The sequence below is a fragment of the Pelodiscus sinensis genome, chromosome 3, assembly GCF_052426305.1.
Source record: "Pelodiscus sinensis isolate ZL-2025 chromosome 3, ASM5242630v1, whole genome shotgun sequence".
In the NCBI taxonomy this organism is placed as follows: Eukaryota; Metazoa; Chordata; order Testudines; family Trionychidae; genus Pelodiscus; species Pelodiscus sinensis.
The window spans coordinates 134,576,107-134,603,905 of NC_143054.1; the positions used below are offsets into that span (position 1 = coordinate 134,576,107).

At 44.6% G+C, this 27,799-nt stretch overlaps 1 protein-coding gene across 1 annotated transcript in view; it reads left to right on the forward strand.

Annotated features, from left to right (window-relative positions):
• The window catches only part of CATSPERE (catsper channel auxiliary subunit epsilon), a 98,302-nt gene extending 70,503 nt beyond the window's left edge, over window positions 1–27,799 (forward strand). The window contains exons 13-22 of the mRNA XM_075924873.2: window positions 705–780; window positions 1,618–1,670; window positions 11,839–11,892; window positions 14,249–14,282; window positions 14,395–14,474; window positions 15,522–15,621; window positions 18,795–18,881; window positions 21,404–21,561; window positions 25,635–25,688; window positions 26,259–27,799. Coding sequence (XP_075780988.2) covers window positions 705–780; window positions 1,618–1,670; window positions 11,839–11,892; window positions 14,249–14,282; window positions 14,395–14,474; window positions 15,522–15,621; window positions 18,795–18,881; window positions 21,404–21,561; window positions 25,635–25,688; window positions 26,259–26,445 — 883 coding nt within the window. The 3' untranslated portion in view covers window positions 26,446–27,799. The remainder of the gene's footprint in view (window positions 1–704; window positions 781–1,617; window positions 1,671–11,838; window positions 11,893–14,248; window positions 14,283–14,394; window positions 14,475–15,521; window positions 15,622–18,794; window positions 18,882–21,403; window positions 21,562–25,634; window positions 25,689–26,258) is intronic.

The window sequence follows — 27,799 nt, forward strand, 5'->3', positions numbered from 1 at the left end:
TTGCACATTGCAATTTGTAACACAACCCACTCTCTGCTAACACTTAACTGACCATTTCATTTTATATAGTCTCCTACAGTAGGTGTGAACCCCTTCTGCCTAACAATCTGCTCCAACTTGTATTTAGCTGAGACACTTCCTCAGGGCTAGTCTACACTATCGGGGGGAAGTCAATCTAAGTTACACAACTTCAGCTATGTGAATAATGTAGCTGAAGTCAGCATACTTATATCTACTTACTTTGGTGTCTTTTCTGCAGTATGGTGATGGGAAAACACCTGGGTGCAGCCCATGTCAGCTGACATGGCTTTGCAGGGCTTGCGCTGCTGAGCGATAAATTTGCAGTGTGGACATCTGAACTTGGGCTGAAACTCAGGCTCTGGGACCAGGCAAGGGTTGGGAGGCCTAGAGCCCAGGCTCCAGTCTGACCCTGGATTTCTACATTGTAATTTTATATCCCCACAAGCCTGAGTCAATTGACATGGGCCAGCTTTGATTGCAATTTGCAGTGTGGATATACTCGACGAAGTGGGTCTTTGCCCACAAAAGCTTATGCTCCAATAAATCTGTTAGTTTATAAAGTGCCACAGGACTTCTCGTTGTTTATGACCCTTAGTTTAGTTAGCTATGTGCTGTTACTGATTTATTTTCAAACTTAAGTAAATAATAATAATAATTCTTATGGGGGGGGGTGTCCCATGTAGAATTGCATCCAGTGGTGTAATGACAGTTGAACTACAACCTAGTTTATCTGGAAAAACGTGTGCATTAAACAACAAGGTAAGTTTTGTAGCTTGAGACGCATAGTGGCGTTACAACTTAGACTCTTATGCAGAAATTCTGATCCCACAGATATTGATGGGACTTTTACAACTAGGATCAGTGGAGATAGGATTTCATCATGAGGTTATAAATGCTAATGAATGTAGAATTAACTAAAGTAAGGTTATATTTTCTAAGGGTTTCTGTATGCTGCATAGTAGAGCTGCAGATAAGGAAGGGTTCACAGCAGGGAGTTGGTGAGAAAGTGTTCAAGACAGGAAAGAGGGATGATGTGTCCTAGGAGGAAGCTATAGAGAGAGTTGTGCAGAGCTGGCCCTAGATGAAGCTGCTGGCTCCCATTAGCATCCAAGCCTCCTTCTCAAGTACTGAGAGCAGAAACCTATTTTTGAAAAGTTTAAAAGTTCCTCAGGGCTTCTGAAACTAAGCTCCTCAGGAACTTTTAAGCTTTTGGAGTGGAGCTTCTTATAATCAAACTACTGATTATCCAGGTATTTCAACTGTCCTCTTAGGCAGTTGGAATCAACTTATATAATTGAACTATTTTTAATAATAAAAGAATATTAAATGTTTTAGGCTTAAGACTTCTCTTTTAATGATAAAAATTATAAACATATTTATACACAGCAGGATGTATTGCACAAATCTACATTTTTTACTCATATTGAATTGATTTATCCTAAGTTTGTATGTATGCATGTGTGTAATTCTGTGCTAAAATCTATCACAGCCCAGGTTGGCCTTGTTTGATTGTTTAACTTTATGTAAATGAATTGTGTATATAGTAGTCTATACAAAAATATATAGATCTATATAATATAACGTATTTCTTTTCAGCTAAGTCATTTATTTATTGGCTGCCCTCCATCAAGGCATATTCTCATTCATAGGCAAGTTTTATTTATCTTTTATTATTTATGGTTTATTTTGTTTTACAACAGGAGTTAAAATAAATGCTAACAAGTAGCATTGTTAGCCTAAAATGCCTGTTATCTCATTTTAAAATGTTTCTTACTTTATATCGATTTTATACATGATTACAAACCACCTCTCCCATGTTGTAGACACCTTTTAAAAATGTACATGCCTACCCCTGCTTAGTGCAAAACAACAAACCCACAAATCCTAAAATTGAAAAAGAGCTTAATATACACATTATCCCCTAACATACCAACCTTCGGTCACTTCCTTCTTCGACAGAGGAATTAAAAACACATGAGCCTTGTAGCATAACCAGAACCACAACAAATGTTTAGTTCCACAGTGAAAGGGCTCTCATGGGGAAAAAAAGATCTCTCTGTAGCTCTTTAGATTTTTAACTGAAAGATGCCAATTTATGGACCTCTGTTAACCATAACTGCAATAATATGCAGGGGTGCCATTTCAGATTTTGGGAAGGTGACCTGTTCATGCCACAGTGAGTGTGGGGCGCGGGGGCAGAGTGAGGATGGTGGCTTCAGGAGTGTTACTGAGTTTGCTCAGTACAAACCAAGCTGCAAATCTGAGGGGGAGAAAGCCCTATATGCCTTCTCACACCCACATCATCTCTTTCCAGGGACTGCTAAGGCATTTGAAAACTCTAGTTTTTGACAGATAACTTAGCAATTATCTGACAGGCGCACTGTATCTAATTCCTATATAAAAGAAAGAAAACTAAATATTAGATCCACTCAGCTCTAATACTAACATATTCTGACATCTTTTGGCAAGTCACTTAAGGGATGCTGGTTAGGCTTAACATTTTAATGTATATTCATACTTTGTTACTAACTCTGAGGACAGAGAAAGAGAGAGACACTGTCAGGACTCCCGAGCCATCTCTCAGCTCTGGGAAGGGACTGGGGTCCAGAGAATTACAGAGGGGTGGGGCGCAGATACATCTGGGTTCTGTATAAGAACATCAGAATGACCGTATGGGATCAGACCAATGATCCATTTAGCCTAGTATCCTGTCTTCCAACTGCAGCCAACACTAGGTGCTTCAAAAGGAATGAACAGAAAAGACAATCACCAATGATCCATTCCCTGTCACCCATTCCCAGCTTCTGGCAAACAAAGGTGAGGGATACTATCCCTGCCCATCCTGGCTAATAGCCATTGATGGACCTAGCCTCCATGAACTTATTTCATTCTTTTTGGAACCCTGCTATAGTTTGGGTTCTTCCACCATCCCCTGTCAAAGGGTTCCCACAAGTGGACCATGAAGAAATAAATTATTTTGCTTGTTTTAAATCTGTGTATAAATATCATTGTGATCTTCTTGTGTTATATTAGTGAAGGAATAAATTCATTATTTTTTAGACTGCTAACATATCCCCCACCATTTAGTCAAAGAAAAAGGCCATGGAGAGAGCTAAGTGACATTGGGAAGGAACTGAAGGGTGTTTGGGGTTGCCCTGCCCTTTATGTCTTTGATTAGAGACACAAACATAAGGTTGGGTCTACACTATAGTTTGTGAATAAATCATTCCACTGAGCAGCATAAGTTACATTGACATAGACATCAGTGTAGACAGCACTATGTCAGCAGAACAGCTTCTTCCTCCAACGCAGCTGCCACTGCTCATGGGGCTGGAGTAGATGAGCTGATGGGAGCAGCAGTACAAGCTCTCTTGGCAACATAGCGCTGTCCACATCAGCACATCGGGGATTTATGCACAAACCTGAGTGACATAAATTATCCTGACATAAGCCGTAATGTAAACATAGCCTTAGACCCAGTCTACGCTACACAGTTTTTACATCAAAAGGCAGTTTTTGTTGACAAAACAGCAGAGGTGAACGTGTTATAATGCTCCTTCCACTGACTAAACTCTCCTGCTTTGCTGACAGAATAAAACCACCTCAAAAAGAAGCACAGAGCTTTTTATGGCAAAATTAAAGTGACAAAGTATGATTCTACGTTGCTGTAACTGACCTCCAGGAGGTATCCTACAATACCCACCATGACTGCTCCACTCATTGTTCTGAATTCTGCTACCCTGCAACCAATTACACAGACATGTGCCCCGCTCCTTTCAAGTTCCAGGAAGTTTTTGAAATTCCTCAGCATGGAGAAGTCGCATAGCTACGGCCCAGCTGAGCATGCCAGTTCCTGGCAGGAAACACACTCCTGCCTGGACTACAGCCAAAGAGGTAGTCTTGATCTGTGGAGAAAGGAAGCCGGGGGAGAATTCAGAAGGAATTATGGAATCAAAACATTAGTGCATAATCCTGTTCTCCCCAGCACTAGGACTGCAGTGGCAGGCAGGCAGCCCCTGGCTGCTGCAGAGGAGAGAGAAGGGACTCGTGTAGTATAGAGCTGGATGGGATGATATTGGGGTGTTCCCCTTCCTCCACTGGTGTACTGGTCTCCACTGAGGTGAGAAGATGGGAGGACACTAGTTGTCTGTGCACCAGCTTCTGCCTCAGGATAGGTTGCTTCCTGTGGCTGTCTGAATTTAAGGACAGTGTGCCGACAATCTTCCTTTCCTCCAACATGCATGCTTCCCCAAAGCAAACGTATTCTCTCCCATCCATGCTCCTCAGACACACACAAACACACTCTCTGTCACACAATCTCTCCCCCATGACCACGCACACACATTTCTGTGAGCTTCTTGTGTTAGTGTTCAGCAATGTCAGTTTGGTCATGTTACCCAATGCTACTTTAAAAACTATTTAAAATGTGTTATTTTGGGGGCACACACAAAAATCATTACAAGGTTCACAGCATTCTACAAACAAACAATGCTAGGCTTAGCACACGACAGCAACATACGGTACTGTAGCTCACTATTAATGTGCTCCTTCAAGGCATCCCCCAATCCAATGGCCCCCGGTTGGACTCCTCTTATAGCCTTGTGTTCATAATGCACAGCACAATACTAAACAGCACTGTAGCATCCATGCTTTCTGACCAAAATGGCAGGCATGCATGTTACCAGGGCAGTTGAAAAGCATCTGGCAATCTAGTAGGATGATGAGATGATGGAATGATGAGATTGAGAAACATTCAGCATGTGATGCTGTACCTGCCCCATGAAACATTGTGAACCTTTCCCAAAGCACCCTGTGCCCAGGTGCACAGTGGGATAGCTACCCAGAGTGCACTACTCTCTGATGCAAGAGCCACTATTGTGGATGTGCTTTGCCAACACAAGGAGCATTGTGTGGACATGCAACAGCAGTCTAATTACAGCAGTGGCTGTGTGTTGGTGTAAGTCGTGCAACTCTGTGGGGTAGACAAGGCTTTAGTGTTTTTGTGTTCCTAATCAAAGGCATAAAGGACAGAGCCACGCTAGGCATCCTTCAGCTCCTTATCATTGTCTAAGCTCTTTGGTCATTCCCTTTTATAGGTAGATAGTTGTAAGTATTTAGTGGATCGTTAATTATTAGACTTAAATAACAACAAATGGTCTGGTAGCACTTTATAGACTAACAAAACATATAGATGGTATCATGAGCTTTCATGGGCCCATCCCACTTCTTCAGATGACTGGAGTTTCCAGTCATCTGAAGAAGTGAGCTGTGCCCATGAAAGCTCATGATACCATCTACATGTTTTGTTAGTCTATAAAGAGCTACCAGACCATTTGTTGTTTTTTAAGTTTATCCTGTACAGACTAACTCGGCTGCTCCCTGAAGCTTCCATTAATGATTAGGTTAGTGTTAGCTTTTAAATAGCATTTCCTTTTCTCCTTTTGTGAGGAAACTATTTTACTCTGCCTGGAATGCATTCCCAGTACTGAGGCCTGGTCTACACAAGGAAATTAGGTCTGTAAAACTGTATCACTCAGGGATGTGAAAAATCAACACACCAGAGCAATGCAAAACTTTGATCTAATCTCCAGTGCAGAACAGTTGTTGGTCAATGGGAGAATTCTTCCACTGACCCAACTACCACCTCAAGGGGAGGTAGGTTACCTGAGTTGATAGAAGAACCCCTCTCATCAACATAGATAGCAACTGAAGTCATACAGTGGCACCGAGGCAGCATTTTAAGTGTACTTTATCCCATACTAATAAAAATGAACTAAGATAGTCCTGGAGATAGTACAATAGGGGAGCCTAATGAACGCAGCCTTTGCAGATTAGAAACAAACTATTTGGGGGGACAGGGAAACGAGTTGTCCTGTAGCACCCTAGAGACTAACAAAATATATGTATAGTAACATGAGTTTTTGTGGGCAAAACCCACTTCATCCGATGAAGAAAAATCCTTACTGACTTTTTGTGGGAAGGTAAATTGACTAGGAAAGGAACATGTTCTTTTTAAAATAAACTTCAAAGGGCTCCTGAAATTTGTGGTTTGAGGAAAATTTGTTAGAGTGGATGGATCTGTTATAACTTGTACTTCCTGAGAATTAGATAAACAATTTTCTTAAATAACATTAGAGTGCTGTAAAAAAAACCACACACCTCAACACAGCTGCTTAAATGAAAAGGTTGGGTTTTCTTAATTGGTTTTCAGTGGGAAATGTCATAAGCAAGTTTTTATTCTTCTTCGAGACGTTGCTCATGTCCATTCAAATGAAGTGTACGTACGCCATGTGCACAGTTTTCGGAGTGTTCTCCCTTGCGGTATCCATGGCACCGGCAGGTCACCTCCTGGAGTGGCACCACTATAGCAGAGCATAAGTACCCCTGCCGGCGCTCCCCCTCCTCAGTTCCTTCTTACCGCCAGTGATGGTTGTTGGAGTGTTGCTATCTCCAAGATCAGCAAGTGTTGTTGTTTGCCCGTTGGCAGTTTAGTCTTTGTTTGTTAATAGTTGTAATCGTTAGGTACTTAGTTTGGTCTTTGTAGTTTTTCCCCTTTTTTCCCCTTCGGGGGAGCAGAATGCCAGGCCTGCACGGCTTTAAGCCTTGTGCGTCCTGTGCAAAATTCATGCCTAAGGGAGACCCCCACGACGCCTGCTTAAAGTGTCTGGGAGAGTCCCACCTCGCAGATGCTTGTAAAATCTGCAGGGGTTTTAAGCCCTGTACAAAGCGGGAGAGAGATTCCCGATTAAAACTACTATTGATGGAGGCGACTCTTCAACAGGCACCGGCTCCTGAGGCCACGGGGTGCGCAGTGCACCAACGTCAGTGCAGGAAGCACAACCAGGACCCTCAAAGAGCTCGATACCGAAATCAGTGGCACCAAGGCACCAGTCGCAGTCCCTGCTCCGAAGAGGGGAAGAGGCTGCAGGGGGAGATGGCTGAGCTCTAAGTCCCATGTGGGCCAGCACCGTCGTCATTGTTCCTCGGGCTGGGAGTCCCCTGGTACCGGTGGTACAGGGGCGCTGATGAAGAGCGACAACCTGCCTTGTGGACGTAGCCTGGACCCGATGCCAGCATACCGACCCTCCACACCAGAGACGTTTGAGGCAGCGCACGACCTCATTGAGCTGACGGCCTCGCTTCCGTCGTCCCTGTGCTTAGAAAGGTCTCCGCTGGTGATACCGGGGGCCATGTCGGCATCAGTCGCCTTTTTCACGCAGGGTGCTTGGTCAGCACGGGCATCTTTAGTGGCCTCGCAGACAGCCTTGAGTTTGTCATCAGCACTGGCAGCGCCTGCGCTGAGGGCTCCGGTGCTGGCGGATCCCTAGCATGTGCGACAGGACCGCTCAGCACCAATAGTGACTGTGTCTGGTGCACATTGGGCATCCCCTGCCTCTCCACCGATGTCTTTGGTACTGGTCCTGGAACCAGCTCTGTCTAGCGCCGCTGCACCATTATTGGCACCCCAGTCGGCACCGCAGTCAGCATCACTTCCTATAGCCGCACCGGTACCACCTTTGTCAGCACCAGCTCGCATGACCACACCGACACTGTTGCCTTCGGCACCGGTGATTTTGGCACCGCTGCCAGTTCCAGCCCCTGCTCCCAGCTTAGTGCAGAAGATTCCTGGTACACCAGCTCCACACTCAGGTCTTTGGGCATTCACACACCAGCCCCACAGAGGAGGCAGTTCCCCAATAGGCAATCTGGGAGGGAGCAGTTCCAGTCCTCCTGTGGAGACTACTGGAGACATTGGCCTCGTGCTTCCAGTGGAGGTGCGGCAGGTGCTGCTGTTACCCATACGAGGCGTCGTTGTCCACGGACGGATACCGTTAGGGGAGTTTGCCATCCCCCCAACCATTTTGAAGATGTGCTCGAGGACCGTGTACCAACTCCCATTATCTCCCGGTTGTTTGGGGACAGGTTATTCCGTTTTTTCCAGGCCTGGTCCCAGGTCACATCCGACAAGTGGGTGCTCGGCCTGGTAAGGATGGGTTATTACATCCCCTTTTTGGGCTCTCCCACTTTTTCTCCCTCCCCCCAGTCCCTCTTCAGGGACCCATCTCACAAGATCCTCCTTCGTCAGGAAGTCCTCTCACTTCTGGAGAAGGGAGCAGTGGAAAGGGTCCCCTTGCATCTAGAGGGCAAGGGTTTTTATTCCCAACACTTTATCATCCACAAGCTAAAAGGTGGGCTTCGGCCTATTCTAGATCTCAGGAACCTCAACAGGGGGATAAAAAAGGCAAAGTTCAGGATGGTGACCCTGGCCTCCATCATTCCGGTTCTAGAACTAGGGGATTGGTACGCGGCCCTTGACCTCAAAGATGCCTATCTCCATGTGGCAATAAGACCAAGTCACAGGAGATTTCTTCACTTTGTGGTGTCCCGCAGCCACCTCCAATTTACTGTGCTCCCCTTTGGGCTCTCTGCGGCCCCCAGGGTCTTTACAAAGTGTATGGCAGTGGTGGCGGCATTTCTCAGGACACATGGGATCCAGGTCTTCCCTTATCTGGACGATTGGCTCATTTGTGGGTGCCACCAAGACCAGGTGGTAGCGCATATAGCCTTTACAAGGGCCCTCTTCCAAAAGCTCGGGCTCATGCTAAACAAGGAAAAGTCAATGCTGACTCCCTATCAGGACATAGGATTTGTGGGGGCCTATCTGGATGCCAGGATGGGGCGGGCTTATCTCCCCAGAGCCAGGTTCTGCACTATGGTGTCCATGATGTGCGACCTGATATGCTCCCCCCTTACGATGGCTCGAACCTGCATGAAGTTGCTCGAACACTTGGCGGCATGTACTTATGTGGTCCACCATGCCAGGCTAAGACTCCGGCCCTTACAGGCTTGACTGGCGAAAGTGTTCAACCAGTCCAGATCGCACTGGGATGCTATCCTGATGGTGCCTCAGAAGGTGATTGCCTCCCTCCAGTGGTGGATTCAGGAGGACATGGTGTGCAGCGGGGTGCCGTTTCAGGACAAGCTCCCCTTGGTAACATTAGTTACAGATGCTTCTGATGTTGGTTGGGGTGCACACCTAGACTGCAACAGGATGCAAGGAGTGTGGGCCCTCCATGAGAGGGCCCTGCATATAAATGTAAGGGAGCTGAGAGCAGTCAGGAGAGCATGCGAGGTATTCCTAACCATGCTTTCCTGGCAGTCAGTGCTGGTGCAGTTGGTCAACACGACCGCCGTGTTTTATATAAACAAACAGGGTGGGGCTCGGTCATCTCTACTGTGCTGAGAAGCAGTTCTTCTGTGGGAGCTGTGCATAATGCACAATATTCAGCTGCGGGCAGAGTACCTGCCGGGTTGCAAGAACTTGTTGGAAGATTCTCTGAGCAGGCCCATGAGTGGTGCCTGAAGGAGGAGGTCCTCTTTCCAGTTTTTCACAAGTGGGGTTGTCCTTGGGTGGATCTTTTCTCCACCCAGGAGAACAAGAAGTGCCCCCAGTACTTTTCATTCCTGGGCCTGGGCATGGGTCAAGGGGGGATGCTCTGACCACTGCCTGGCCACGGGGCCTTTTGTATGCATTTCCCCCATTCCCGTTAGTCTCCAGAGTCAGGAGGTTCAAGTCCCGGATCACTCTGATAGCCCCAAACTGGCCGAGGCAGTATTGGTTCCCCATATTGCTGAACATGGCACGTGCCAAGCCACAGCTCCTATCCATGGTCCCAGATCTTGTCACGCAACCCTGGGAAGGGGGTCTCCGTGCCCACCCAACCTTCAGGTCCCTCCATCTGACAGCATGGCTTATCCATGGCTAACGCAATTGGAGAGGGCTTGTTCCAAGGGGGTGCAGATGGTTCTGCTAGGTAGCAGAAAGCCATCTACCAGGAGGTCCTGTGCCGCTAAGTGGAAGAGGTTCTCTTTATGGGTGTCCAGAAAGGGCTTAGATCCATCTTTGGCCCCCGTCCCGGTGGTTCTGGACTACCTATTTGAGTTGCGGCAGAAGGGCCTGTCTATCTCTTCTGTCAGAGCGCACTTAACTTCCCTGTCGGCCTTCCACACAGGTACTGGGAGCAGTTCCCTGTTTACAGACCATGTGGTCAAAAGGTTCTTAAAGGGACTGGATAAGTTGTTCCCTCACGTGAGGGCACCCGTACCCCAGTGGGACCTGAATCTGGTGCTTACGAGGCTCATATCCCCCCCCCCTTTGAGCCATTGGCCATGTGTTCACTAAAGTACTTGTCCCTTAAGGTGGCGTTCATCGTAGCCATTACCTTGGCACGACATGTGTCCAAGCTTCGTGCCCTGGCAGTGGAGCAACCGTGTTTAGTGTTTTCAGCGGATAGGGTCAAGCTGTGCCCCCACCCAGCTTTCCTCCCTAAGGTAGTCTCAGTTTTTTATATGTCTCAGGATATATATTTACCCATTTTCTTTCCTAAGCCACACTGCTCCCCTAAGGAGCAAGCGTTATATTCCCTCGATGCTAAATGCGCGTTGGCTTTTTACATAGACAGAGCGAGATATTTTTGTAAATCGTCTCAGATGTTTATTGCTTTTATGGAAAGAATTAAAGGGTTGCCAGTTTCGTCCCAAAGGTTGTCCGCCTGGATCTCTGTGTATCTAGGAGTGTTACATTTTAGCGCATAGGGAGCCGCCCCACGTTAAGGCACACTCCACTAGAGCACATGCATCCTCCACAGCTTTTGGAGTGCAGATTCCGATTCTTGAGATTTGTAGAACTGCCACGTAGTCCTCTGTTCACACGTTTACGGCACATTATGCGCGCACTCAACAGGCCAGGGACGATTCTGCCTTGGGTTCTGCTGTTCTCAGCTCTGTCCTGTGAATTAAAAAAAAAAAAAAAAAAGAAGTTAAAGAGGTTAATGTTTTTGAATGGTTGATGTTAATACATTCTTTATTATTATGTTGCATTTTTTGGTTGAATAAATTTCTAGTTGATTGTTTATGACCCTTGAGTTGTGTCTGTTTAGGAGTTTATCTCTGACTCCACCTCCGTAGGGGTTTTCAGTTTGGGAGTCACTTCATTCAAATGGACATGAGCAACCACTTGAAGAAAAGAACGGTTACTTACCTGTAACTGTTGTTCTTCGAGATGTGTTGCTCATGCCCATTCGATTCCCCCCCTACCTTCCCTTTGTCGGAGTTGCCGGCAAGAAGGAACTGAGGAGGGGGAGCGCCAGCAGGGGTACTTATGCTCCGCTATAGCAGCGCCACTCCAGGGGGCGATCTGCCGTTGCCACGGGTACCGCTAGGGAAAATGCTCCAAGAACCATGCACATGGCACACGCACACCTCATTCCAATGGACATGAGCAACATATCTCGAAGAACAACAGTTATAGGTAAGTAACCGTTCTTTTCAAGTCACTGCACATTGCATATCTTTCTAGGTGTGTATGTGCCACCCACACAGTCACTAGACATTTTTCCCATTGGTACCTGTTAGGGTGCATCGAGCACCCCTCTTGCTGGCACATGCCGACGGTGCCAGTATGAAGCATCCAGCTGATTCCATGATCCAACAGTTTCTTCTTACTGGCTTTGTCAGTTGAGAGCTTATCTCTTGTAAGAGAATTTGCAGCTGGTCAGATGTGATCAGTGTTTGGGCCACTTGCACTGCCTAAGTGGTGAAAAGGGGCCAGATTGAGAGAGGGAGTCTAGCCCATGTTTAATGTGTCCAAGCTGTGGAGAAAATTTTGGTGAATAGAGGTCAAAATACAGAACAAATATTGGATAACTAATGATAATTATCAGATAATATTAGCATGATGATTTCAATCATTTTCATAAGCTATTTTAGTAACAAATAAAAACCTTAAATAATATTGATCATTTTTTATTTCCACAGACCTTCAGATAAAACCTGTATCAAACATAATTTTACCACTTATAAAATACCTGGGTAAGAAATTTGATTTATTTAATGACAGTAAAACAAAACATAGGGCTGTGTAGATATATTTACTGTATGAAAATGCAGAAAACCATGTCATTCATATATATATATATATAGTGGGGAAATTAGAATATTTCAATATTTATGTATTTAATCTCCATTTTATTTTATTTTATTTCTCAGCATAGCAATGCAATACCAATTACAATAAATAAACTAGTATTTTAAATATTTTAAACATTCTCAACTTGAAACCCAGTCAACCAAAAAAAAGTCTAGTTAAAAGTAGTTTCTTACTACAGATTGAACCTCTCTAGTCCAGCACCCTTTGGACCATACCCATGCCAAACCAGAAAATCTGCCAAACCACAGAAGGTCAACATTGTAGCGAGAGAGTTTCTCTGTTTTTATTTTACCAAGGCAAATAAATGGAACAATGCCTGTAATGCTGTTAATAATGCATGATTGTACTAATACACCCTATATAAGCTTATGCCTAGCCAAAGCTTATCAGCTCTCTTGGTAACAAAGTGTTAGTGTTGTTACATAATATTACTGTATTGGCACAAGGAAATAAGTAAATAAAGCATAAAAACATGCTTATGCCTAGCAACATTACCAGAACTTCCACTGGTTGTTGGTCTCAGAAGACATTTAGGAGTAACTTAGAGCTAAATTACAGTACAGAACACTGAGAGCCAGGACTGGGGGATGTAAACAAACTTTACAGGACCATGGGAAACTTGGCCATATCCATGATAAATGGACAACCAACTAACTAAAATCATGCCAGGCCACAGATGTTGCCGGGCTAGAGAGGTTCAATCTGTGTACCAATCATTTAGTCCCCCTCTCAGGTTTTGAGTTTGATCCAGTCATATCATCCTATGTTTTAAAAATACTTTTTCTCTAATGTTGCTCTCTGAAATTTTCACATAAACAACAGAGAAAACAACTAAGGACCTACTCTTTCATCCACAGAAGTTAATGGAAGTTCTGTCATTGGATTTCAGTAGTACATGATTAAGCATCAAATGACTATACCAGGGGTTGGCAACCTACATCACACGTGCCATAAATGACACACGAGCCAATTCTGAGTGGCACGTGCGGTGGGAGCTCAGACCCCAATGGGATCCTCTCTCCAGCAGGGCTGGACACCCCCGGGATCACCCACTTGCCCATTCTTGCCTTGCCCATTTTCCTGAACCCCACCCTCTCCCAAGCCACCTTGACCCCATCCTGTGCTGGCAATCCAGAATCGCCCCCTACCCCCGCGAGATTGGAGCCAGCGCTGGCTTCCTGCAAGTCAGGGAAGCCCCAAGGCTCCGCGCTGCATCCAGCTTCCGGAGAAGCATGCATGTGCTGCTCCTCCCTTCCCCACAGGAAAAGCCGGAGTGGAGCCCAGGACAGGAGACCAAGTGGGGCACACAGTGGAGAGAGTCCCTTCCCCTTCTTCCGGGAGAGCGGCACGAGCCAGGGCAGGAGAGTTAAATCTTGGCATGCCACTTTGAAAAGGTTGCTGACCCCTGGACTATGCAATGAAAGTGACTGTACACAAGGGCTGTGTCTAGACTGGCCAGTTTTTCCGGAAAATCAGCCACTTCTCCGGAAAAACTTGCCAGCTGTCTACACTGGCCGCTTGAATTTCCGCAAAAGCACTGACTTCCTACTGTAAGAAATCAGTGCTTTTTGCGGCCAGTGTAGGCAGCTGAGATTTGTTTTGCGCAAAAAAGCCCCGATCGCAAAAATGGTGATCAGGGCTTTTTTGCGCAAAAGCGCGTCTAGATTGGCCACGGACGCTTTTCTGCAAAAAGTGCTTTTGCGGAAATGCGTCCGTGCCAATCTAGACGCTCTGTTCCGCAAATGCTTTTAACGGAAAACTTTTCCGTTAAAAGCATTTCCGGAAAATCATGCCAGTCTAGACGTAGCCAAGGAGTGAAGCCTCCCACTGAAGTCAATACCAAAACTTCCATTGAACTCAATGGGGCCAGGAGAGCACCCAAATGTTCAAAGGGAAGAAATTTGGTGGGGAGAAGAGTAAAAGGAACAATTTTAGTTATTTTAATTACTAGTTATGAGTGATGCTTGTATCAGTTAGTTGCTTACAGATTTTCAGATGCAAGTATTAGATTTTTAAGTTGATATCTCTTTAAGATGTCTAATCATATAGCAATGTTTACAGATTTATAGCAGGAGGATTTAGAAAAGCTTGTTTCAATATGTTTTTAAGCCATGAAGAAAAATTGCATGTTCCATTATTAATCTTCCTACTTAAACTATCCAATTCATTTATACCAGAAAGGAGGGGAATATGTTTTTTAAAGGTATAAAACCAACATTAAGTTTTTCATTACACTAGGAAATATCTGTGGAACCCAACAACTGAAGACCTGGTGAGAGAGTTACAGGGTTTTATTTTAAGTGTGTGTGTGGTGTGTGTGCGCGCGCATGCAAAGAAGAAATATAGAGAAATATAAAGTATATTACCACTACTTTTCTTTTTAGGTGGTAAATTATGATTGGGATAAGTATGGTTGTCTAATGGATCTTCATTATGCAACACCTTTTCACCCTAATATTGCCTTGTAAGTATAAAGCTTCATTCCCACACTGCTACATAGTTCTCCGAAGCTGTAGGGGGTTCTCTAGCCAAATGGCAAGAGTAACAGTAGCAAGCCCAGCAGTGATGAGTAGTGGGGAAGAGACACAAATGGAGCACCAGTGAAAGGGGGAGGGGAACGTAACCCTCCCACGTGACTCATCCCTGCTCCTCCACCCCACGCTGTCCCCAACCCACGTTACCTGGTATGGTGAGGGTTTATGCTCTGTTTATCCTGCTATGCTGGCTTCAATCCCTTTGACATATGGATCCACTAATATACTCTCCCAGGCAGCCTCTGGCCACGCTGCCTGCCTGGGCAGCATGGCCAGAAGAGGAAAGCCCTAGCCTCTTCTCTTCCCTTCTGGCTTTGGCTGCTAGTCTCTTCCCTCCCAGGTGTTTGACAAGGGTCAAGTGACCTTTCCTGCCTGTCCCCATTGTTGCCTAGCCCAGTGCTGGAGGAAGGAATATCCTCCTTGCAGCAGATCCTTTGGTCCCACCCATGATTCTACATCCTATTTGCCCATAGTGCACTGTTGTGTAGGGAGTCTTCAAAGAAAAGTCTTTGTACTGTACATTCCCTGCTTGTTCTTTTCTCCTTTTATACAGCAGCATAGGTGACTCATGGTAGAATCCAGGACATGCACTGCCCCCTTACGGTGGCGGCCCATCAATACAGGTGAACTAGGCTGTTGCCTAGGGTGCCAAGATAAACGGCCATTGAGGGCTGTGGAGGCGGGAGAGCCGATCACTTGTTTCGCCTAGGACGCCAGTTGCCGGAAGCTTGTCTAGGGTTGCTCCTGCCCCCTTATGCCCTTGCCAAAATGTTGATTACTAAATGGGGTGCTTTCTTATGTTCCCTCCCTGTTCCTATGTGTGGCCCTCCCTGTACCACCGCCCCTTGCTTGCACCAGTCATCTATGCACAGCAGCAACATACTGTCCATGTTTCCCTCCAGGGCTAAGGAGTGGGAGGTATTTGCCCATTTACATGCTTTCACTGAAACATTATATTATATCTATATTGTTTATAGATATGATGGCACCACATTTGTTGAAACAGTTGAGGCAAATTTTATATTGTGGGAGATTCATGGCAGAAGTGACTACAGTTACAACTCAACTATGAAGCAGGTAAGGCATCTTTTTATTTAAATTACATTTGTTGAAATATATCTATGTGGATGGGTAAATGCAATGTTTGTTTTTATACACAGAATCATAGAATACTAGGACTGGAAGGGACTTTGAGAGATCATTAAGTCCAGTCCCCTGCCCTCACAGCAGGACCAAGCAACGTCTAGATCATCCCTGATAAGTGTCTGTCTAACCTGCTCTTAAATATCTCCAGTGATGGAGATTCTACAGCCTCCCTAGGAAAGTCATTCCAGTGTTTAACCACCCGCCAGTTAGGAATTTTTTCCTAATGTCCAACCTCAACCTCCCTTGCTGCAGTTTAAGCCCATTGTTTCTTGTTCTATCTTCAGAGGCCAAGGAGAAAAATTCCCCCCTGCTCCCATGACACCCTTTTAGATACCTGAAAACCGCTTTCATGTCTCCTCTCAGTCTTCTCTTTTCCAAACTAAACAAGCCCAATTCCTTCAGTCTTGCCTCTTGTTTTCTAGAACTTTAATCATTTTTGTTGCTCTTCTCTGGACCTTCTCCAATTTCTCCACATCTTTCTTGAAATGTGGTGCCCAGAACTGGACACAATACTCCAACTGAGGCCTACTCAGTGCCGAGTAGAGCAGAAAAATGACTTCTCGGCTGTGTCTACATTGGCATCCCTTTCCGGAAAAGGGATGCTAATGAGACACTTCAGAATTGCAAATCAGTGGGGGAATTTAAATATAGAAAAGTGCCAGTATATCCCTTTCAAGTAGGAATAAGGGATCTTCCAGAAAAGGGCTTATTTTCCGGAGAATCGCGTCTACACTGGCGCTTTTCTCCGGCAAAAACCCCGAGACGGAAAAAAGCGGCAGCCATGTAAATGCAATTGCCTCGGAGGGATATTTAAATCCCCCGTGGATTTGCAATTCCAAAGTGTCTCATTAGCATCCCTTTTCTGGAAAGGGATGCCAATGTAGACACAGCCCTTGTGTCTTGCTCACAACACTCCTGTTAATGCATTCCAGAATCATGTTTGTCCTTCTGCTATACATGTTCAGTCCTCTTCACCCTTTCTGAATCAGTCATTGACTTCACTGGTGTTGGTTCAGGCCTTTTACCTGAATTATCTTTTGCTGAATCTTCACCCATAGTATGGGAATGTGGGGCTCAGAGAACAATCTGAAAACAGTTTGTAAAAGAGCCATACTATTATGGGGCCTGGAGCCTTAGGAGTTAGTCCTTATAGAAGTTAAGTCAGTCTACAATCCTAAGTGCTGCAGTAGTCAGTACCAGAATGGCCAGGATTGATGAAGGAGCACTTGTGGAGGGTCATTGTCTTGCTCCTCAGCTGTCTAGCATCACACTTTGTTTTGCATTTTCATTGTTCCTTGGACACCATATGTTTTACTTAAAGGATATGTCTGCACTACAGAGTTTTGTCGGAAAAATAACCATTTTTCCAACAAAACTTGAGGAACGTCCACACTGCAATTGCATTCTTCTACAAGAAAATCAAAAGAACAGAGGGTTTTTTTCCAGCATTGGTAATCCTCATACTATATGAGAGAAGCCTTTTTGCAAAAGAGCTCTTTTGCAAAAAGGTGTGTGTGGACAGGGAAGAGGGAGTTCTTTCAGGAAAAGGAAAAACCACAAGTTCCCTGGTGACCATTCCATCTGTGCAATCGCAGCCTACATGGAAGAGAGCGTCCATTCTGTCTGAAACAAAAACAGGACTATGTAGCACTTTAAAGACTAACAAGATGGTTTATTAGGTGATGAGCTTTCGTGGACCAGACCCACTTCCTCAGATCAAATAGTGGAAGAAAATTGTCACAACCATATATACCAAAGGATATAGTTAAAAAAAATGAACACATATGAAAAGGACAAATCAAATTTCAGAAGAGAAGGGGAATGCGGGGGAGGTAAATGTCTGTGAGCTAATGATATTAGAGGTGATAATTGGGGAAGCTATCTTTGTAATGAGTAAGATAATTAGACTCTTTATTCAAACTTAAGTGTAAAGTGTCAAATTTGAGCATGAATGACAGTTCAGAGGATTCTCTTTCAAGTGTAGTCTTAAAAGGCCTTTGAAGCAGGATGCAGGTAATCAAATCGTTGAGACAATGTCCCTTCTGGATGAAATGGCAAGAAACTGTTTTTTCTTTGTGATCCTGTCTAATATCTGTTTTGTGGGCATTGATTCTTTGGCGAAGTGTCTGAGACGTCCAATGTACATAGCAGACGGGCACTTTCGGCACATGATAGCATAAATTATATTTCTGGACGGATACTCTTTTGAAAAAGCAGTTCGCTTTTTCGATGCACTTTTGCAGTATGAACGCTCTCTTTCAGAAAAAGTTTTTTCGGAAGATCTCTTCTTCTGAAAGAAGCCTGTAGTTTAGACATAGCCAAAGTTATGTCTACTCTGCAATCAAAAATCCATGGATGGCCTATGCAAGCTGACTTGGAGGCATGGTGCTCAAGCAATGAGGCCACTTAATGGTAGTGTAGACATTTGGAATGGGTGGAGCTGGGGCTCGAGAACCCTATGAGGTGAGGGGGTCTCAGAGCTCAAGATGCAACCCGAGCCCAAATGTCTACATCTAACACCGCAATTAAACAGCTCATCACCTCACATCCCATTAACCCAAGTCTAATTGCAATGTAGACATCTCCTAAATGCTTCACTGTGTCAATCCCCTTCTTCTTTTAATTACTGCCCTTCTGGTACCAACTCCTGACTGAATGTACTACTCAGACATTTTAGGCACTGTACTTGTTCCTTTTCCTTCTCAGAATGTATTTCTGCTATGGCTATAATTTACATGAGCACAGTTTACATCTCATGGTCAATTCATGAAACATTTATTTCATTCTGATTGGTGTTGCCTACTTCAATCAGTGCTTGAAACTTGAAGCCCCACTTCATGTTAACATTATTATTATTGTTAATACTGTTACTATAATACTTTATTATAAACAAACGTGCCCCTTAAGGACAGAATCTTTCCCCACATATATTTTGTTGCCTTAGATTTGTACTGTGGTACTTTCTCTATAAGAGCTATATAAGATAAATAAATAAAATATACAGAACCACAATGGCCAACACCCATGTATTACCCTTCAGAAAATAACAAAGGGATAGAGAACTAATACCTTTTTATTTTTTGCCTTTGAATTCTTTTAAATAGGTGGGCTGCTTGCGTGAAGCACAGACTTGGATTTCAATGCTTGAAGAAAATAAAAACAGACCATTAGATGAAATATGGAGTCCACAGGTAGGAAGTTATTTACAAATAGCTTATGGAAAATATGAATGAAATCTGTAGCTGCCTTACTTGGCATTTTCACAGTATTAATATTGGGGGAAGCGGGAAATCTAATTAAAGCATAATAGAGCAAGTGGAATACAAGTCGGATGACAATACAGTAATGATCTGACAATGCTATGAAAGGATATTGTTATTCAGAAATTCACTAATCCCCTGTTGTCATGTGCCTGGTTGAAAGAAAATCATAAACATCATTTAAATAAATGAGTGTACTAAAACAGGGGTTCTCAATCTTTTTTTCCCTGAGGTCCCCCAACATGCCATAAAAACTCTTCAGCCCACCTCCCCCAATATCAACTGCTCTGCTGCATATAAAAACCAGGTCAAGAGTTAAATATTGGGAGTATCCCAATTGTATTGGGTTACCCGTCACCCTAATTCTATCAGACCAGAGGTCCAGACTGAATAGCCACCTAACAGCCACTTCAGCATGCTGTGTATTTCATCTTAATATGCACCAGCTGTGCATTAAAGGTCTCACATTTGGGAGTAAAAATTTTGGGCATCTCTGGAGGTAGAGGAAGTTAATTACAGGCAGTCCCCGAGTTACGCAGATCCGACTTATGTCGGATCCGTACTTACGAATGGGGCTTTTCTCGCCCCGGAGGACGCGGGTGGCGGGACCCACCGCCCGCGTCCTCCAGGGCAAGACAAGCGGCTCCGTGTCTCCCTGGTCTGCTGGGGGGGGGGGCCCCAGCAGACTAGGGAGACGTGGAGCAAAGCCGCGGAGCACGCAGGCAGCGGGACTGCCCAGACGCGCCGCGGTCCAGCCGCCCGCGTCCTCCGGGGCGAGAAAAGCGGCTCCACGTCTCCCTGGTCTGCTGGGGGGGGCCAAAGGGAGACGCGGAGCAAAGCAGCAGAGGACGCGGGCGGCAGGACCGCGGCGCGTCTGGGCGGTCCCGCCGCCCGCATCTCCCTGGTCTGCTGTGGGGGGGGGGCACAGCTAGTGCGCCCCCCCCCCCACCAGCAGACCAGGCTTTTCTTGCAGATGCCTATGGTAGAGCAGCTGGGGCGCTGCCGGGTTGGTCCCGCAGCGCCGCTCCTCGGCGCTACTGGACCAACCCGGCAGCACCCCAGCTGCTCTGCCCCAGGCATCCTGATTCAGCCGCTGCTGGTCAGTTTCAGCAGCAGCTGAATCAGGACGCCTGGGGCAGAGCAGCTGGGGTGCTGCTGGGTTGGTCCAGTAGCGCCGAGGAGCGGCGCTACTGGACCAACTCAGCAGCACCCCAGCTGCTCTGCCCCAGGCGTCCCCAAGTCAGCCGCTGAAACTGACCAGCGGCTGACTACAGGAAGCCGTAGGCAGAGGTACTCTTCCCCGGGCTTCCTGGAATCAGCCGCTGGTCAGTTTCAGCAGCAGCTGACTTGGGGACACCTGGGGTAGAGCAGCTTGGGTGCTGCCGGATTGGTCCCCGCAGCGCCGCACCTCGGCGCTGTGGGGACCAATCCGGCAGCACCCCAGCTGCTCTGTTCCAGGCATCCAGATTCAGCCGCTGTTTAAACTGATCAGCGGCTGATTCTAGGGAGGCCGGGGCAGAGAAACTCTGCCTCGGGCTTCCTGTAGTCAGCCGCTGGTCAGTTTCAGCAGCAGGTGAATCTGGACGCCAGTTCCGACTTACGTACAAATTCAACTTAAGAACAAACCTACAGTCCCTATCTTGTACGTAACCCGGGGACTGCCTGTATATTGGTTTTTTAAAATATTGTTTCAGTGTTGGTATTGAATGCATTCAGAGAGCTAATAAAGACATTTAGTACTCCTATCCACACATGTACTTTAGTACTTCTGCCCATGCATTCAGAGGGCTAATAAGGTTTGCTTGCTCCTTTAGGCTATCTCTACACAACAGCATTATTTTGGAATAACTGATGTTATTCCGAAATAACAAAGAGCATGTCTACACAGCAAGCCACTATTTCAAAAATATGACAAGCTGTGGGACTTCTTATTCCAACTCTTGTAACCCTCATTTTATGAGTAGTAAGGGAAGAGTGTTCACAGGAAGAGTGTTTTTCCATGGACTTCCTGCTGTGTAGACAGTGCCAAAAGCCAAATTAAGCTTTGCAATTAACGTAGCTGAAGTTGTGTAGCTTAATTTGACTTTTGCCCTGCTGTGTAGATGTGCCCTTAAAGAGTAAATAGCCAGCAGCTTGCCACATTAACTTGAGTTAATGAATCTCAGTGACTTCAATTCAGATACAACACTGGGTTGTTTTTGATTAAAATGAAGCAAGTCTATTTTAGGGTGCAGACTGTTTGAAAAAAGCCAAAGGATGTGTGGGAACTAGGCTTCTCCCCTCCTTGCTAGCCAACATAGCTGGCTAAGTACAGAGTGTGGAAGTGTGCTGTACTGTCTCCAGGGAATTTCTGCTTTGGCACATATACACACACAAGCTCAGAAAACCCGGCAGGTAGGTCTCACTGTTTTCCAAAGCTAGTTTAAAAGATCTCCTTTATTGTTTCTCTTCAGAATTACAGAACCTGCTTTGAATCTCAAACTGGACCTCTAGGAGACCTAAATCAGCTGTATCAGATTTTGAACCACTCCAGTTACAATTCTCTCATTTGGCCCATCGAGTACAGTGGCATTTATGTGTTCAAAGTGAAGATAGTGGATCCAAACTTCAGGTTAACTATTTTTGACATTTAAAAAAAAACCTTTTTAATGACTGATTTAGGATTAAGATTAATAAAATATCCACTGTCATCATTTTTAAAAACGATTTTGCTTGAGGTATCACTTGGCCATAGATGTTGCAGGTAGTTACCACTACTGGGTTTCAACTGATGGATGATTTAGATACGGATTTTTAGGGTCCTCAATTCTTTCATTGTGCAGCTATTATTTTTTCCTCTTAGATTTCTAAAAGAATAATGTTCATCCTACCTCTGTGGAAAGGAAGGCAAGAGGCCTTCAACATGTGAATTTGACAACAGAACCCAATAGGGCCAGATTGTAATCTCAATTGACAGTCAAACCAGTTTTTTTCTAAAGTGACTGTAAAAAATGTCATTTTACTTAACAGATTTTCTCTTTGTATATATTCAGAGTAATTACTGTGAATTTAGGCTAAGTAACTAAAAGAAAGTTATTTTTGTGTACCACTGCAGAACTAACCCACCTAAGAGTTGAAACCAGTTCCAGGCGTAACAATTCAGCTGCATAACATGCCATTGACTATATAATTTAAAGACAATAGCATTGCATAGCTTTAATAGATGGTCTCAGTGCTCAGGTTGAGTGTGTAGGGCTGGTTTTTGGAGAAAAAAAATCTTAGGTGTAGACTGAATATATTTGATGTGGAAAATAATTGAAAGACCAAAAATAGTGGACTGCACAGTGACCTTTTTACAGTCACTTATCAAAGTTTAGCCATACCTAAAGGATATTTCCTTCCCTTTAATAAACCATTTCAAAATTTCTCATTTCCTCTATCCTCTATTGTAAAGAAAATAATACACTCCACAGGGTATTCCATTTAGGAATGTATAATAACACTCATCCTATATATTTTCTGAAACAAAGTGCAAAAGACCCATAAATACCAAACACAAAGGTATTTCATTGATAAAACTTCAAAGGAACGAATTCATCCATGCTGTATGGCCCCTTTTGCCAGGTTGCACCTCCCTGGAAGGATGCACTGACAGAAGGTAGCTGTCTACCAAGATATATAAACCCTACATCCTACAATAGGATGAAATTTAATAGTGAGAAGTGTAAGGTTATGCATTTAGGGATTAATAACAAGAATTTTAGTTATAAGCTGGGGACACGTCAGTTGGAAGTAATGGAAGAGGAGAAGGACCTTGGAGTCCTGGTTGATTATAGAATGACTATGAGCCGTCATTGTGACATGGCCGTGAAAAAGACTAATACGGTCTTGGGATGTATTAGGCGAGATATTTCCAGTAGGGATAAGGAGGTGTTACTACCATTATACAAGGCATTGTGAGACCCCATTTGGAATACTGTGTGCAGTTCTGGTCTCCCATGTTTAAGAAGGATGAATTCAAACTGGAACAGGTACAAAGAAGGGCCCCTAGGATGATCCGAGGAATGGAAAACCTGTCTTATGAAAGGAGACTCAAGGAGCTTGGCTTTTTTACCTTAACCAAAAGAAGGCTGAGGGGGGACATGATTGCACTTTTTAAATATATTAGAGGGATAAATACCAGGGAGGGAGAGGAATTATTTAAGCTTAATACCAATGTAGACACAAGAACAAATGGATATAAGCTGGCTAGTAGGAAGTTTAGACTTGAGATTAGACGAAGGTTTCTAACCATTAGAGGAGTGAGGTTCTGGAATGGCCTTCCAAGGGAAGTAGTGGGGGCAAAAGATCTATCTGGCTTCAAGATTAAACTAGATGGGTTTATGAAGGGGATGGTTTGATGAGATAACATGATCTTGGTAACTAATTGACCATTCATTGTCAGTGGGAAATAGGTCAATGGAGGGATGATAGGAGTTACTATAGAGAACTTTCTGGGTGTCTGGCTGATGAGTCTTGCCCACATGCTCAGGGTTTAGCTGATCGCCATATTTGGGGTCGGGAAGGAATTTTCCTCCAGGGTAGATTGGCAGAGGCCCTGGAGGTTTTTCACCTTCCTCTGTAGCATGGGGTACAGATCACAGCTGGAGGATTCTCTGCATCTTGGGGTCTTCAAAGTATTTGAAGTCTTCAATATCTGAGATATAGCTGAGAGGATTATTCTAGGAGGGGTGGGTGAGATTCTGTGGCCTGCACTGTGCAGGGGGTCAGACTAGATCAGTAGTCCCCAACCTTTTGGGGCTGCCGGGCGCTTGGGGGCGGGGCCGCTCACGCGCTGTGCGTAAGGGGGTGGGGCCGCTCACAGGCCACGTGACTGGGGCGGGGCCAAGCATGCGCCGCACGCCCGAGGCTGGCAGCAGTATGTGCTGCAATCCCTGGCAGGGGCTGCCCAGGTTCCGCGCGGCTGGGGCCGGTACGGGCATGCGCGGTGCCCCCAGGGCTGGGGCCGGCAAGGGCACCCGGGAGTGGGGCCGGGGCCGGCAAGGGCACGCGCGGCCGGGGCCGGGGCCGGCAAGGGCACGCGCGGCCAGGGCCGGGGCCGGGGCCGGCAAGGGCGCGCGCGGCCGGGGCCAGGGCCAGGGCACGCGCGGTGCACCTGGGGGCAGGGCCAGTGCCGGCAAGGGCACGCCCGGCGCACCCAGGGCCGGGGCCGGCCATGCGCCCGAGGCTGGCACCTGCCGCACGCCCGGGGGCGGGGCCAGCCCAGAGTGCTCCGCGGGCGCACGTAAAGGGCCCGGTGGGCGCCATGGCGCCCGCAGGCACCGGGTTGGGGACCACGGGACTAGATGATCATAATGGTCCCTTCTGACCTTAAAGTCTATGAGTCTATGTATCCCACACTGCAGGAGCCACCAGTGTAGGGCAGATTGAGCCCAAGGCATAATAGTCACTGAGCCAATATGCATGCACAAGCCGTGGACACAGTGCACCTGACATTTGGGCAGTGCTTGAATATTCTCAGATGCATTTCATCAGGCTCTGGTGACTTGAAAACATCTAAGTAATTGTTAACTTGTTTTTTGCCTATTTTAGCCTCTGATCCTTCTTCATTTTCAATGGTGTTCACTATGTTAAATGTCCAGTTGCTACTAATGTTTTTGGTGAAAGCTGAAACAAACTTCGTTTACTATTTCTGCCATTTCCACATGTTCTGTTATTCCAATGGATCTGCACCCTGTCCTTGGTCTTTCTCTTGCTTCTAATGTATTTGTAGAATGTTGGCTTGTTACCCTGTACTGCCCCTGCCTTGATCCAGGCCCTGTGTCAGTTCTGCCCTTGTATCAGTTCTAACCCCAGCTCCACACTTAACCATGTCTTCATCTTTTTTGCCTTCCTAGTACCCATCTGTTTAGTCCCCTCCCCCTCTGTTCTGCACCCAAACCGTACATCAGTTTTGCTGACCAACGGAACTGCCAACAATTTTGCCCCTCCTCACTTTAGCCTCCCTATGCCCACCTCTGCTCTTCCGGGGGTTCTTTATCCACTCTCCAACTCCAAGTGGATGGAGGTGCTCCATCAGAATCCTGTCCAGAGCAGGTGGGCAGCTCCAAGGATTCTTCTGCTTCCCAAACCATTTCAGCTGTAGTGTTACAGTAGATGAGGTGCAAGGAGCAGAGGAGCTATCCCATTGCTCACAGGTAAGAAGTTGGGAGGAGGAAGTCAATCTTCCCAGAGCTACTGGACTCTTTCTGCTCTCCATTGTCCACCCCCACCCTCCCCTGCTGAGAGTAGAGGGAGAGAGCTCTGTTTGCTTGTGCAGCAGCTCTGAAGGGCTGCTGTTCCACAGGAGTCAGGCAGTTGGAGAAAAAAGCCAGTCACTAGGTTTTCCCCAGGCAGGATTGAAATTCACTAGAGAGATGGGGCAACTCACATCACTGCAAGATTGGCTCCAGTCCAAGATAAAATCCCATCACTCACAAAAAAAAAATCACAAGAATTGACAATACTGCATTAAATTATGAACTGCATAAAAGCACACTGTTTTAAAAAATAGTCTGAGTGTTTATTGAAGTTTGAATAAAAGCTTTTAGTTATTACGAGGTGGGATGGACAAGGGCACAAGATGGTTTTATTGTGATTGTATATTTTTATTCTGAATAATTTTATAGTTGAGAAAATATGTAATAGTCTTTTTGTATATTCCAGTTTTTGTGACTTAAGTACAATGTTTGCAGTCCGTACATATGGCATATTAGAAAGGTAAGAGCAATAGCCACAACTAAACATAATATATTATAATTTAATTTTTATGAAGCAATAAAAATATTGTTATCCCTTGGAAACATTCCCAACCTATAGATAGGTAATGAGATCTTAGACTAGAGATACTAACCAAATCCAAACAGTTCTAACAGTATTCCCCATATTAAGTACAGGAAATATATGTTTCTAAATGTTTCTAAACCAGAATGAATTTTTATAGTGTTTCCACTGTACTCACTCACCTCTTTAGAGAAAGAATAAAGTGTATGGTCTTGGTCCCACTAAAATCATAGTGTAGTGTATTGCCATTTACTTCTATAGAAAATCATTTGGATTTTGCCCTTAACTTCTACATCATTGTGACCATAAAAAGCAAAAGCAAAACTTAGTCATTAATCAGCCATATTTTCACAAAGATGTGTATCATTTTTGAGAGTTTCCAGCAGACATGATTCCAAATAAAGTTGTCATGTCTGTCAATATAAAGTCAGAGAGATTCTTGACTACATAAAGGGGAGAATTTGAAAATATACATCTATTTTTAATCAACTTTCATTTATATTTCAGTCCACACATTGGTAAGGTTGCTGGCTTTTCAGTCCTCATACTGTCCATTTTTGGGGGCATCCTTGTTATAAGCTACTTCCGGTATGTGAAGATTTTCCGAACACTCAGTTATATTGATCCACTGTTATCGCATGACCAATCAGATCAAACAAGAAAGTCTACTCGTAAGTTGAAGAAAGACCAATAATTTATCTACCACACTGATGGCATTCTTTGTAAAGAAATTATAAGAGTACATTGCTTTTAAAATAATTGTAATATTGTTGGGTAGGTTAAGAGTTGTTTTCACAAATACCTTTTCATCTTTCATATAAGATTAATGTGACTAGTGTATTTAGTTTTCAGTTCCCATTTAGTTTCCAGTTCTTCTACTGAGTTTAACTGCCACTGGTTTCATTTATGTGTATAGATGGAGGGCTGTTTAATAGCCACCTCTCAAACCAAATTACACTGAAATGCAGTTATGAGCTTTAGGCTTGTGTCAGCCCCAATTTATGCTGGCTTTCACCCCCCATAACTAGCATGCAGGGAATTTGGCAATTTGAAATCTGCGGGATGGCTCTGTCAGTACAAAGTACACAAAACTCCCACATTAGCATCTGTATTGCAATCATTGCAGTCCCCAAAGTGAGCAGTGCTCTCTGAACAGGAGAGGACCAGGGCAGCAGGGAGATATGCTGATGCAGGATATGGGCTCCTGTGAAACCCCAGTTGCACTTTACTACCGTCTTTCCCTAGGAGTGGGAAACAGTGCCTCACTTTCAAGTATGAGTCAGTTAATCCCCTTGTCCATAAGGCACTCAGGACCATTTTGTCAGCTGGTAAATGTCACAGAAACTCCATTGACTTCAGTGCATCTACATTAACTTATATTAGCTGATAGTATAGCCCACCAGTTCTAATAATAATTTATACTTTGAGTAGATCAGAGCCTTATATAAAAAGAATGTTTCAGAGCCTTAGTAGATAATGTTACTTTTAAAGTTTTCTGACAGCTATAATTCTCAATATCTATTATAAATTGTACGGCAAATAGCAGTTACACAGATTTGAAGACTTCTGTGATTACTCCTTCAATTCAAATATATTATTGGTTGTAATTTATTGAATGAATCTCATTAACTACCACTGTATGCAGAATGTATTAGATTTCTGTTTACAAACTTGAAACAAATGTAAACTTTTAGTGAGCTCATGTGACCTCCATCACAGCTTCTTCAAGTAAGTGATATTATTTGTAAAGCTTCAAAAGAGAATCAAATCTCATCAGCTACTGTAACTTAAGGAATTTAGACACAGCAAATTGAATCTTTTTATTATTAACCAAACAGGTATTGTTTGAGAATTTGAAATAGAATTTACATTGTTTAAAGTTGCAATTGATTTTATATTCCTGCAGGAATTTTACTGGTATGATTTTTATTGGTTCTTTTAAAAACATTAATTTATACAATAAAAATGTACAGTGGCCAAGTTTATGCTAAGAATGTATCATCTATTTTAATCGTTAATTTCATAAAAGAGTTGAAAGACATGATGTA